The 14,707-nt window shown below is 37.8% G+C and overlaps 1 protein-coding gene across 1 annotated transcript in view; it reads left to right on the top strand.

Moving 5' to 3' along the window:
- stxbp5l (syntaxin binding protein 5L) overlaps nt 1–14,707 on the top strand; it is a 55,294-nt gene that overhangs the window by 26,284 nt on the left and 14,303 nt on the right. Inside the window, exon 12 of the mRNA XM_037686115.1 lies at nt 3,921–4,100. Within this exon, the coding sequence (XP_037542043.1) occupies nt 3,921–4,100 (180 nt within the window). The remainder of the gene's footprint in view (nt 1–3,920; nt 4,101–14,707) is intronic.

Here is a 14,707-nt window from a genome sequence, read left to right as displayed (position 1 = left end):
TATATACACACACATATATATATATATATATATACATACATACATATTTATTTTTACATTCAGTTCAGAACCAATATTAATTTAATGGGCTTGTGGACTGTTGGAGGAAGCCAATTCCATGAGAATTTTTTTTATTTTTTTTAACATTCAAATTATGATAGCACTGCACTGGATTTTGTCAAAACAAAACAGAATAAGTGTAAGACAGATTTTTATAATCTCCTTTGACAAACCACTTCTGATTTGAACATTTCCTCACTGGTGCTTGACGGCAGAAGGATTGAAACCTGAGTATTGAATCATCGTTGATTCAGTTACTGACTTAATTTTCTTCAAAGTTTGAAAAAGCCTTTAAAATAATAGAATTTTAAAGAATGCTATACAGTCACAATCATGCCATTTTTGTTGTGGTCATGAAATGTATCAGGCATCATGTGAACGCCATCGTGTCTCCTCCACATGTCAAGTTAAATCATTCAGAACAACAACAACAACAAAAAAAAACTATAAAATATTGCCTTTTTGTTTTTTTGAGAGGAAACAGACTCGTAACATCTCAAGTTCATCACTTGCAGTTCTCCACTTACTGCAAAATGCTTGCAAAATGTTTTATTTAGCTGTTTTGGTTGTCTCAGTGTCTGACTGTGATAGTTGTATTGGCACCTTGTGGTGTCACCCCGTTTATTTGTGCCTCCTTGTCAAACATCCCAGGCCTCTAAAAACTGATTTTCAATACAAAGAGCAGAACAAGGACACACTCAATAAATTACTGAGTACTTTCCACCTTTTGGTGAGGTAAAATTTCAGAAATACCTTCACACTCAAGACTTACATCCATAGATGCTCTTGTCTTTCAGCTGGTCATTAGGTAAACCAGTAAAATTAATTAAATAACAAAAAAATACCTGCTCCGAGTGTGATTTGTCTTTTTAATATTCGATATCAGTACTTCTATCAGTCTCTTAAAAACTAGCTGAAAACGCTGACCTGGGACAGCAATGGAGCATGCAATTCAAAATGTGCCTGTTGTGTGCAACTGCACCAATCTGCATGCTTTTGGTTGATGTTCATTTAAGTGAGTCTTTCCATTTAATTTGAGTTATTTTAACTATTATTTGCATCTTTATTTGTCATTATTTGACCTAAATTGCAATACATTTTAAAATCCCTTTAATTTATTTATTTTCTTTTATTCATTTTGAGGGGAATAACTGGTTCTTTGTTTCCTATTCTTTTGTTTCAGTAAAGGGACCCGGCAGAAAGTTAAGTCTGCCCACAGATCTTAAGACTGATCTTGGTACGGTAGGCGAAAGCCAGCAGTTTTCATTAGATTTCCCTTTAAGTCATTTAATTTCTGCTTTTGTCACAGTTTCTAAGCTTTTATGTTCCTTTTGTTTTCAACTTCCTTATCACTCTCTTTCCTGTCCAACTAGCCCATGAGACTATTGACCCGGTGTCCGTACTTTTCCTTCTTTAATATATTTTAATTTGATTTGAACCTGCTGTGTCTGTTTCTTCTTCCTCTACATTTTGCAAGTGTTTTAAAAGGTGATTTGTAACTCATATCCATATTTAAATTTAAATCTTTCTATCGCTTTATCATGGTTGGACCATCTTCTGATTTTGCGTAATCCCTCCTCCATTGACAGTCTTGCTCCACAGTAACGGATCACTGGCTGCCTCTCTCATTGTAACTGGACCATTTCTCTCTCTAACAGTCCTTCTTCCATTTTGACTGGACCATCTGCATTACAGATACTACACGCCCGCCTCGCATGTGTTCCTCTAACTGCTACTTATCATGTTCTCAGGTTTCCCTTTGCTATCCTTCTACAGTGTCACATGCGCTGTCCGCTCCAAAAACGTCTGCTCATATTAACATAAAATGTGCCTGTGCCCGCTTATTTCTGTAACTATGCTGATGTACACAGTTTATTTCTTTATTTCTTTATTTATAACAGGTACAGAAACGCTCAGCAATGGTAAGAGGGACAACTTTAGCCCAAACTGGGGAATAAATTTACGCATTTGTGGTTGTTTCTCTAATGAGGACCCATTATAACCTCATTAAATTTCCTTTAAGGTCCATAAATGACCCTGAACCATGAATGCTGGCATGAAAAGGGGTAAAATACAAATTAGGTGATTAAAAAAGCAGCTGTGGGTTATGATAAACAAAATGATGGAGAAGTCTTTCATGGGAAATCTTACTTATTTGCGTTTGTGTGCGTGTGTGTCTATTTTTTTTCATATATGTATGAATATGTGAAGTTGTGATAGATAAGTATGTGTGTTAATCTGTGCTGGCTGTGTTTGAATGAGCTAAATGCAGGGTTTATGTCAGAGTACAGTGTTGTACTTATGATAAATACCATTTTTGGGGCAAATAAGTGATCTACTGGATAAAAGCTTAAAATTAAAATGATCAAATCAGATGCACAGCAGCTGGCTCTCTATAAGTCCAGTGTTGCGTGTAGGGACGACCTCCTGGACTCCCTTGGTCTGTCTTGCCATGAAACTGGGTGAGTGTTGCACATAGGTTGGTTGGCACACCAGAGTTTTTCATCTTCACTTTGAAATGGAATATATATATTTTAAGAAAACAGTTAAACAGGAAGCTAGTTTTGAAAAAAGAGACAAGAGAAAAGGGGGTAGGGGACACCATGTTCTTTCTTTTACCAATTAGCATAATGCTGTCTGTCCTCATGCTTCGTAAATGTCTGGCTTCAAGGATATCAAAGAGGAAAAGAGGGGGGGTGGGGGATAAAGGAAAGCAATTCCATCAGACCTTCCTGTCAACCACAAATCATTTTAACCTTGATCTTTACTGCCACAAGGATGTCATTATAAAAAGGACAATGTTTTATTTACTCATCGCTGAAGACAAGAGAGAATCAAGAGCACTGAAATGTGGGTATCGTGAGGCTATTAATTAGGGTTGACTTGGCAGCTTATTTGTTAAACTGTAGGTAGCAAAAAATAAAGCAGCCTTCTGTTTTCTTTGTCTCGTTAATATGGTTTAGTTCTAAACAAATTATATTACTTTCACACACTCAGTCCCACAAGCACTGCACATTAGCGGAGGACAAAGCCTCCAACAAATGCAGTCCCTCCGGGAAGCCGAGCAAAGCCACTATTCCAGAGGGTAACAAGTGTTTTCATGTCAGCCCCATCTGTGACTCTGTAGCCCAAACAACTTAAGGAATTTGAATTATACAAGTAGATTTAGTAGATTTTTTTGTTTCCTTATTTGTTTTTCTTGTTTTGATCTTCGATATATGCTTTGTGAGTAATGCCATATGGCTTGTGGCTAGAAAAAAAAAAAGAAAAACAAGAAAAGCAGTAAATAGCTTCTGCTAGAGACAGTTTTTCAGCAAAGATAAAAAAAAAAAACAAGCACAAAGTGGAGATGAAACAAAACTGCCTTGTTCATATCTCTTTCCTGGCACAGACTGGATGAAGCTGCACTCAAACATTTCCACTCTGCATTTTCCGTTTTCTTTCTTTGACCACAGCATCTCTTCCTTCTCCTTGCACATACTTCGAACCACTCCAACCCTTCGTCACGCACTCTCCCCCTATCCCTCACACATCATTTTCCTACTTAACACTCAGACTTTTTGCAGTTCATACGCTGCAACAATCTCTATCTTCATTGGTTTATAGTATATTTGACACAGTTTTATGTTCTAAACAAATATTTGGTCTCCCAGCAAGCAAATAAATAAGTAGTTTGCTTTGCTTGCTAAAAAGTATGATAAAATGATTATAAGTGGTATTTTCAAACAATCAAATTTGATTTTATTTTGTTATGTTTTTGACTCGTGAAGATGGATGTTGCAGTTGTGGATAACAATATGGTTAAGAAATTAATCATTTCCCTCCTTCCTTTGTTTGCTAATGCTTTGCCGTTGTTACAGATCATGTCAATGGACATTGCACTAGCCCCACCTCCCAGCCCTGCACGGCGGGGAAACCTCGTGTTCCAATGGGTCCCGAGGGGCCACGGCTTACCCGCAGAGGCCCTGGCCGACCACCCTTCCGCAAGGCCCAGTCTGCTGCTTGCATGGAGATCTCTTTGCCTGTGTCCCACACTGAAGGTGTGTGCTTGTCTTCCCCAACTCCCATCCCCAAACCTTCATACCATGTCCTCCCTCTCAATGAGTGCATGCCATCCTGTCTCTCTGGGGTAAGTGGACTGAGGCCTGATACATAGTTAACACAAGGCAAGCATGTGCTAATGCAAGTTAGCAACATAAAATACAAACTCACGTTCTACGTCTCGAGAGCAGACCCTGTGAAGTATTGTAAACAGAAATGTAGCTGAAATGAAAGAACAAGCCTAAATTAGCAGAAGAAAACAGAAATAACACATTGCTGCTGTATTAGGTTTAAATTAGCAGAAATTAGCACACAAATTAGTGAATCAGCTGAAAAACAGCTGAAATAAGAAAGAAAAAAACAGCTGAAAAGGCAGAAAGAAGCTTAACCTACCAGGAGGAAGTGAAAAGAGGTAAAATTTGCTCAAAAATGTGGAGATAGCTGGAAAAGCAAAAATTTGCATTAAAACAGCTAAATAGCAGACGAAATAGCAGAAAAAGCTGAATCTAGCAGAACAAAGATGAAAGGAGCATAAACAAGCTGAAATTAGCAGAAAGAAGTAGGCTGAAAGTAGCAGAGATTATCACAAAAAAATTGAATTAATCTAAAAACAGATTAAATGAGCTAATTATTTTCTTAAAATGTAGCTGAAAAGAAGAGCAAGCTTAAATTAGCAGGAGAAAGCAGAAATAACATGTTTGCTCAACTAGGCTGACAGAAGTAGAAATGAGCACAAAAAAAGTGGAACGTATCTGAAAAAAGCAGAATTTAGCAAAAAACAACCACACACAAAACAAAAACAGCTGAAAAGTAGCTAACAAAGCAGAAATAAGCTTAAATTACCAGAAGTAAGTGGAGAGAGCACATTTTTGCTGAATTAGGCTAAAAGTTGAAATTTGTGTAAAAAATGTGGAATTATCTGAAAAAGCTCAAATTTGCATAAAAAACAGCTAAATAGTAGCTGAAATAGCAGAAAAAGTTGAAACTTGCAGAAATAAGCTGAAAGGAGCATAACAAGCTAACATTAGCAGAAAGAAGTTAGAAGAAGCACACAAATGTTGTCGTTAGCAGAAAGAATCTGAAAGGAGCACAAAACAGCTGAAAATAGCTGAAAAACATGTTTACATTTGCACAAGAAAGATGAAAGAAGCTGAACCAGAACAAAATGTAAAAGGAGCAGTAAAAGTTTGTAAATAGATCTAAAGATTTTAAGGATGTAAAATGAGCTCAATTCATATTCTGAGAATAACAATGACAGAAAAGGCTAAATATTTCAAAAAGCTAAAGTTGCACCAATACCATTAGTCATAGCAGGATTGTCCTGAAAGAGCTAAATGTTTTGATATATGATTTGTTGAATTAACTTGAAAACTGCAGGACGAGAATTTCACTGACAAACGTACGGAAGAAAAATGGATCACAATAGTGCTTCATAAGCGTTCACACAATATTAGAAAAGAATGTTCAGAAATGCATCTGCATTTGTCGTGAACATTTTAAAAAAGAAAATAGGTTTTGTTTGCTAAAATCCTCCACCATGTACTGGTGGCTCTCTCAGCAAAGACACTTTAAAGGACACTGTTGGATCATGTCGAAGCTCTCAGACTGCTGTTGCTGTCAAAATGAGCTCTGTTCTTTCTAAGTAAACTTGATTGTGAATAAGCCAAGAGACGCTAACAGGAATCCATCAGTTAAAGCATTGTGAGAAGGTGCAGCTCGTTTGGAGCAGTTTATGTAGCAGTGTTTTACATTGTGCTGGAAGCTCTGCAGCTTGCATTAGCACCATCTTACAACAAACTGACTGTAGGCTCTGCTACTTTCAGATGCAAGAAACAACCCTTGCATTGTGTGTCTTTAAACTTGTGTCAACCATGTCCCAGGTTCAAAAGGTTGGTGCAATGTAAAGTGATTAAAACATTTATTTATGTTTGTATTTATCACAATATATTTTGATGCTGTTTTCTTCTTTACATAAAAAAACAACACATTATGTTCTGACATTTATTAAATTTATATCATCATTATTGTGTTTTCAATAAATCTACACTATGCTTTTTATTACGTAAAAACATAGGTTGGACATATTGCATTTTAAACATCTTTCCCTGTGCATTATTTCAGTTTTTATTAACAATTTATTAATATGTTTGCCATTTTTTTTTCCTTTGAAAGTTAGTGAAAAACAAACTTTAGGTTTGATTTAGTGTGGCCACACCTTCCACTATTCTCATAATCCACAAAACCTAAAGCTTCAAGACGTCATTCTTTATTTAGTTTATGGTTCTTCTGACTTTTTTTTTTTTTTTAAGATTTGTCATTCACAGTTTTATTTTTCCTCCATTGCAACGACCTTTGATCACACCCTGGCCTTCGCGTCTGAAAATAGCCAGACCCAACAGAGGCTTTACATCTCCATATTCAGTTTGGGAATGTGTGTTTGTGTACTTGTGTTTTTGTGTGGTCTAAAACATGTGTTTGTGTATAGAGTATGATGCACTAAAATGAGTTTGTGCTTATGGTAAATATTAACTGACAAGGTCTTAGGAAAATATCTGCTCCATGTTTAGTGCAGCATTTATTTTTTCAATGCAAACTGAGACATGCCTTGCATTTAGATAGTATTGTTACTTTTTTTTTCTCACGACACAGATAACGGCTAACATAAGAGCAAAAAGCAGATGAAAGAATGTGCTGTCAAGTGAGGAATTAAAGACCCTCCATGCTGTGCAATTTTGGGATGCTGACATTAGAACTGACAGGAAAAAAGCCTCTGCTATGTTTGAACAACCCTATTTCCTTACAATATGCGTAGGAACTTTTCTACTTTATCTGTCACTTTTAGGCAACTCATATCAAGACGTGATGCAGGACTTAGATGGACTAAGTGGACTATTTGAAATGCAGGACTTCAAGTACTTAAGGTCAACTGTCCAGGAAAATGGGGAGTGTGGTAAAGAAGAAAAAAAATAGAGTCCAGGCAGGATGGAGTGAATGGAAAAAAGTTTCAGGAGTTATTTTGTGAAAAAAGAGTGACTGCAAAAGTGAAAGGAAAAGTTTACAAGACAGTGGTGAGACCAGCTATGTTGTATGGTCTGGAGACAGACATGGGCAAAACGACAAGAGAAAGAGCTTCAAGTAGCAGAAATGAAGAGGTTGAGGTTCTCCTTAGGAGTGACAAGGATGGATAAGATTAGGAATGAGATCATCAGAGGTACAGCACAGGTTAAACAACTGGGAGATAAAGTTAGAGAGACCAAACTGAGATAGTTTGGACATGTCCAGAGGAGGGACAGTGTGTATTTTGGTAGAAGGATGTTAGAAATGCAGCTGCAAGGAAAAAAAAACAAAAAACAAAGAGGAGATACACTACCTGACCAAAAAAAAAATGTTGCCAACAAAAAAAAGGTCACACACTAATATTTCATTGGACGGCCTTTAGCTTTGATCATGGCATGCGTTCGCTGTGGCATTGTTTTGAGAAGCTTCTGCAATGTCACAAGATCTATTTCCATCCAGTGTTGCATACATTTTTCACCAAGATCTTGCATTGATGATGGCAGATTCTGACCACTGCGCAAAGCCTTCTCCAACACATCCCAACGATTCTCAATGCTGTTAAGGTCTGGACTCTGTGGTGGCCAGTCCATGTGTGAAAATGATGTCTCGTGCTCCCAGAACCACTCTTTCACAATTTGAGCCCAATGAATCTGGGCATAGTCATCTTGGAATATGCCCGTGCCATCAGGGAAGAAAAAAATCCATTGATGGAATAACCTGGTCATTCAGTATATTCAGGTAGTCAGCTGACCTCATTATTTGAACACGTACTGTTGCTGAACCCAGACCTGACCAACTGCAGCAACCCCAGATCATAGCACTGCACCCACAGGCTTGTACAGTAGGTCACATTTTTTTCCAGCCACATTTTTTCCTCAAAGACAATGGGTCCCCACTATACTTCCAGTTTTTAATAATTCATTGGACAGTTATTAACCCATTTTTAGTCGTTTCTGCAATCTCCAACGATGTTTTCTCTGCTTCATGCATGCCAATGATTTGACCCTTCCCAAACAGACTGACATCTTTTCCACGACCACGTGATGCATCTTTCCACATGGTTGTTTTGAGAAATGAGAAGCAACTCATTGCACCAGTTGGGGTTAAATAACTTGTTGCCAACTGAAAGATCATCACCCATGCAGTAATTATTCAATAGGAGGCCTGTACCTTTTTGCTTAGTTAAATCCAGGTGGCAATTTATTTATTTATTTTGACCAGGCATTGTAGTTAGAGAAGACATGGAGGTAGTTGGAGTGAGGACAGAAGATGCAGAGGACAGAGGGAGATGGAGGATGATGACTCGCTGTGGAGACCGCTGAAGAGGGAAAAGCCGAAAGAAGATGATGATGCAGGACTTATAGATTCACTTTAATTAAACAGCTTTTTTTTTTACTCAGATTAAACACACTAAACACATTGTTTTCCTTGTAACTGGACTTCTGATGCTCAAGTTCAACATTTTTTTTGTTGCTTTTGTTTGTAAAAACATACTTTTTTTAATTAAAAGACAGCAGGAAGAGTGTCACACAGTTGTCTGATGTAATGAGGATGAGAGACACTTTCCAAACACACGTTCAGAGAAAGGATTTTAGCTGGTTATCCTTTAAACTGACTGAAGGTTAATTGACCCTGGAGGCAGAGTTGTTATGCACCACAGTGCTCTAATTTTAAGTGTAAATAGAATTTGCTGCATAGCTTTTCATCAGCCAATGGAAAATTGTCAAGTACGTCAATAGAATTTCTTAGAATAATCATAAAAAACTGGTACATTACCTTGACATAGTGCTTCACATAATCTCTCTTTTAAGACAAAGTGTTTGGAAGTTTCTGGCATGGTAGGTCACTCAGTCATGGTCCACTTATGGACCTTTATTTGAGTTTATTTTGAGCTCTCTCAGATCTACAAAACCTCTCAGTCAAGTCACGGAAGGCAAATCTCTCCACAGGAGACTCTGTATTGTGACAGTCCCTGAAATGTCACAGTGACTGTAGTCACCCTGCACGAACATCAAACATAAAGTGACGGCAAATGTTGCCAGTTGGGGGTAAAATCACATTCTTAAATCACACGCTTAAAAAAAAAAAAAAAAAAAAAACTTCTTTAGTTTGGGGTTCCATTTGTTTGTCCTGTTCAAAGCTTTCAAGAGTCTTTACAGCTATAGTGCAAACTAATAATTCTAAATAAATGTCTAGTGTGCTTAGTGGAGTGAAGTGCTGTTTGTTAAGTCAAAGCAGAGCATTTCGCATCAATTCAGCAATTAGAGTCACGCTGCTTTCTTCGTCAACCTCATTATACAACAGTGACCTGGAACCAAGAGGGAAGCACTTCTTCATTATCAGGGGATGAATGTTTTATTAGAGTCGCTGCCTGAGCTACTAGTCCATTATCAGCCAGAACGACGCAGGCTACAAGTGAAAACACATTTTTTTCTGACTGTTAATTTTAGGCTTTAACTGCATATAAAATATCCATTTCATGTTTGACAGACTCCCTGAAGATTATAGGGTAAAACTTTGAAGTATTACAATGAAAAAATAATAAAAATGTCTGTCACCTTGCTTTACCTGACAAAATGGAAATGAGAATTACTGCTATACTTATGATGTCACATAAAACAATATAGTATGCAGTACTTTAGTGTCCCACTTTGGAGAAGTTTTTGAGTTCAGGGTTGTCCCAATAACTGACTTTACAAAATAATAACAATAAAATTATTTAAAAAAAAGTAGTTTTACACAGTACATACATGTAGCGAACAATTAGTCATAAATGACAAAATATTGGAAGTTCTGTTATCTCAGATATTCATTAGCCTTAGCTCAGTTTTTTTGTCAATCTTGGGGGTTTGAAGCTTGCTGTGTACAGTGTTGTCACATAACATAACTTTGAAGAATAAAAGATAAATGAACTGCACTTGTATAGCACTTCTCTATCTAATCAAGATACTAAAAGCTCTTTACAGCACAACCTGTTCCCTCATTTAACCATTCATACAGCACTCTACTAGATCTCTACAAAGCTAATCTGCAGAGAATAATCAGGGTTTTAGATTCCAATCATACACTGATGGGACACACATCGGAGGCAATGAGGAGTTCAGTGTAGGGATGTTCGATATGGCATAAAATTTGTATCACAATATATATTGTGATGGGTGGTAGTAATGATATAGATATAATCATGATATGTTTTTGGTATAAAAATTGCAAAACGAACAAAAAAAAAATGCATAGGGTGTAATTTTGCCAGCATTTATTTAGAAAACTTCTGTACCACAAAATAATCTCTATCAAGAAAATTCCACTACTAGGTCCAGAGAGTTTTTAAATTTAAAAAATGAATAAATAAATAAAGTATTGGGCTTCTTTCTTATAGTGCAAAACAGTGCAAAAGATATCAAATGTAGTTTTAGCCAAATGTGTTAAACAAAAGAATATGTTGTTAACTCTTAACAGAGTCTTCTCACTTAAGAAATGAACAGCAACTAAGCAGTGTTTTACATATAAAAAAAAAGTGCATAGTGAAAACACTTAACACAATTCTAATTCAAAATCTTGCTGTAATTTGTTAAAGTCTAAAGATTGTTGGCCAAGAACACTAGCTTGTCCACATTCTCTGGCTAGATGCACTTTCTGAAGGAGCACTCATGGCTGGAATGCAAAGGTATTTCTTGGCCAGCCTTGCCTTTCTTGGAAATGTAGCGTGGTGCAGCCTCCACCTGTCCAGTGGGTCCATTTCTGACAGATGAAGGTTTGACTTCAAAAGCAAAGGAGGGGTTCCTCCAGTGAGTGTTTCCTTCCACTTTATGGAGAGCTGACACAAAATGGTGACCAGTTTCTTCTGTGGCTTTGACCAGAAAGGGTCTTGCAGTAAAAACATACAACACAGCATTATTTTACAGATCAGAGAGCAGGTTTAACTTTTTTTTTTTTTTTTTTTTTTAGCACAGATGCACTCTCTAAAGCTGACCAATGCTTACTTTAACTTTCGACGGAACACAGCATTTTGCACATGCGTCTGAATACAGCAATAGTACGGCAAGCCGGCCGTAGTTAGCTTGTAGCTTCGCTACTTAGCTCTCAAAGAAAACTGACTTTAACACCATTTATGCACAGTTTTCAACAAAACAAAATGTAACGGTTAAATCTGACAACTCTGATTTTACATCAGACACAGTATTACTGCGGTTAGCTGGTAGAATACAGAACTCTATCATAGGCTAAATGTTTATAGTTTCTACCGTGTACCGTATATATCGCACATTCCTAATTCAGTGTCGTGCCCAGGGACACTTCAACATGTGACTGCTGATGGAATCAAACACCCAACTCTCCCATTGGAGGATGACTGCTCTAACCACTCAGCCACAGCTGCCACATAACATGCTTCAGATTTGAAGGGGTTTATTTACATATTTATGTTTCACTGATTAAAGGATGTGTTATGGATTAATTATTCTAATAACTTTTTGGGGAAAGGGTATTGTTTGAAGCACAGTGGCGCAACTGGTAGAGCTGCTGCCTCTCAGCGAGCAGGTCCCAGGTTCAAATCCCGGTCCGGGAGCCTTTCTGGGTGGAGTTTGCATGTTCTCTCCGTGCATGCGTGGGTTTTCTCCGGGTATTCCGGTTTCCTCCCACAGACCAAAAACATGCATGTTAGGCTGATTGGTAACTCTAAATTGTCCCTAGGTGTGAGTGAGAGAGTGAATGGTTGTTTGTCTCTTTTGTCTCTATGTGTCCCTGTGATGGACTTGCGACCCGTCCAGGGTGTACCCCGCCCCTCCCACAGTGATTGCTGGACATGGGCACCAGCGACCCCCGTGACCCAAAATGGTAGAAGTGGGTAAAAGATAATGGATGGATGGATGGATGGGTATTGATTGATTGATTGGATTATGGTAAAGCTGTTCAAATACCAACATTTAAGGTGGTTTAAACCATTAAAGTGGGATGAGAGAAGTAGTTAACCAACTATTTAGTTAAATAAAATCCTTATCTTCAACATTGCTCCTCAGTGTCAGCAACAAACATATTCTGTTTAGGGTGAGACTAAAGTTTTTCTTGAAGACCAGGTGGATGTTGGTCCAAAAATTACTTTTATATAATAATGCCTGTATAACTTGCCAGAAAGATATGCTGCACTGTTCACTTTTTAAATATATATTGGTATATTTTTTGTTTTAGCAAACAGTATTGCATGACCTCTATTACAGTGCACAGAGAGAGAGAGAGAGAGAGAGAGAGACAGAGAGAGAGAGAGAGAGAGAGAGAGAGAGAGAGAGAGAGAGAGAGAGAGAGAGAGAGAGAGAGAGAGAGAGAGAGATTGCACAATCCCATTTAGTCTTTGAAAATAATGTTTTTTTTTATTTTTTATTTTACAATTAAACTTGAACTAATACATTTCTGGTACTTAAAATCATCTCAATTCAGTAAATGACATGTTAGGACATTTCTTTCCATAAAAAAATATACTGCAGTAACTCACGTTATATTTTATTCTACTATGTTGCTGCTTGTATAATCTCAGATCTATGAATATGCAAATTTGGTCTTACATCTATCTTCACAGCTTGCTGACTTCTGTACTTCACCTCTGTTCAAACTCCCATAACTCTTGTCTTGATTTGACTAAACAGTCTGCAATTTTAATGCTAATGTAAAGTTAGTCTTGCTCTCTATTGCAAGTCTAACCTTGCAAGAGGGTACATTTGGTTCAGTGAGCTTCACTGGCTTTCTGAATCTGTGTTTCTGAGGTTCCTTGAACAACATTTTCAAGATGATAAGCTGAAGCTGATGAAGTCATCTCGAAAAGTTACCACCGGTTAAAGGTGATGCCTGTTTGCTGATTTTGGATGTGTTTAAATTTATGAAACGGATCACACAAAGAGAAAGATGGACTCAGCAGAATAGAATGCCATTCTTTTTTGCTTTGTACTTTTTTTACATGGGCGGTTGTGGCTGAGTGTTTAGAGCAGTCGTTCTCCAATGCAAGAGTTGGGGGTTTGAATCCACCAGCAGTTACATATCAAAGTGTCCCTGGGCAAGACACTGAACCCGTTACTGCCTCCGATGTGTGTCCCATCAGTGTGTGAATGTGATAAAGCACTGATTAGTCTCTTTAGAATGATTTGTTCAATTAGCTTTGTAGAGATCTAGTAGAGTGCTGTATGAATGGGTAAATGAGGGCACAGATTGTAGTTTAAAGCACTTTGAGTGTCTTGATAAGATAGAAAGGTGCTATATAAGTACAGTCTACTTTCCAACAGTGAACAACTTCCATTAGGACAAAAACCCCAATGACTGACTCTGGTGATTAGACTTTAAATTTAATTGCATATTGTATATCTGTTGTCTACCTCTGGCGCTGTTGTGTATCAGTTGCATTGGGTTACCACGGTGAAGAGCCAGCAGGATAACTGGAATAATTAAAGGTCAGAAAGCAGTGCGAGAAAAGAGTCTGATGATAATGAGGCTTTCACTCCAGGCAAAGAGACAGAGGAGGGAAATGGCAGATGGAGCCAAACTAAATGTATAGGGCTCATTTGACAGCACACATAATACATATGAAAGGTACTTGATTCTTCTGTGATGTAGTAAATCTCTTACGTAGTCACTGTATGGAATCAGTAACTTACACCCAACTTTTAAATTGTCTGAACTTCGAGATCAAATTGCTATCCATCTAATAGCATTCAAATCTACCAGAGTTACAATGTAAAGTTTTGTTTTGTTAGCATAGAAATAAAAATATGATTTGAGAATTATTTACAGATGTTTACAGATGTTGGTCCTTGTCTCGAAATTGTGTGTGGTCGTCTGTGTACATACCATTGTTTAGCTCTGGCACTTTGTCTCACCGCTTAAGGTTGCCTGCCTTCCCTTATCACTCCCTGATACTGCGTCGCCTGCCTCTGCCTCCCTGTAAGGGGCCCCAAGGGGTCCCTGTGTCCTGTCAGAACACCACTGTGTCTGACTTTCATTAGCCAGCACCCCACAGGCTCTGTCACGCAGCGTAAACACACCCCGGCAACACACGACAAAACCCAGTTGCTGCCACCCAGACTCACAACAGAAGGCTCGTGGATGCCTGCAGCATTGTTCAGCGCTGTTGTCAAATATTTCTGAAATTTGGGGGTGGGGGGCAAAGAATGAAAGAACACTCACCCATCAACATTACAAGTTTTCATCAACTCATTTTTTAAAAAATCGTACACTCCATGTGGTTATTTTCACCCTGTTTGCAAAATCCACTTTACGTATTTTATGGAAGATTGCAAGAAAGATGAATCAAACTTTTTGGTGCAGTTCAGAGTCTGTTCAGCTGCAATGAATGTAGGAATGCTACACCAGAGTTGATTATAACTGAAGTGCAGGTGCAACCTGCTTGCTAGCCATGTTAAGTTTACTACATGTTGATTCACAGGAATTCATAGATGGATATTCAAGTAGAGGTTGTGTGGCCACTAGGAGATACCAAATACTGTATCTTCTTCTAGAGTTGCACTATTTGTTTATATATATATATATATATATATATATATATATA

This window comes from Nematolebias whitei, chromosome 13, assembly GCF_014905685.2.
Source record: "Nematolebias whitei isolate Nwh7 chromosome 13, NemWhi1, whole genome shotgun sequence".
NCBI classification, from domain to species: domain Eukaryota; kingdom Metazoa; phylum Chordata; class Actinopteri; order Cyprinodontiformes; family Rivulidae; genus Nematolebias; species Nematolebias whitei.
Note: the sequence above shows the minus strand (reverse complement) of the source record. Positions and strands in the feature narration are given on the sequence as shown.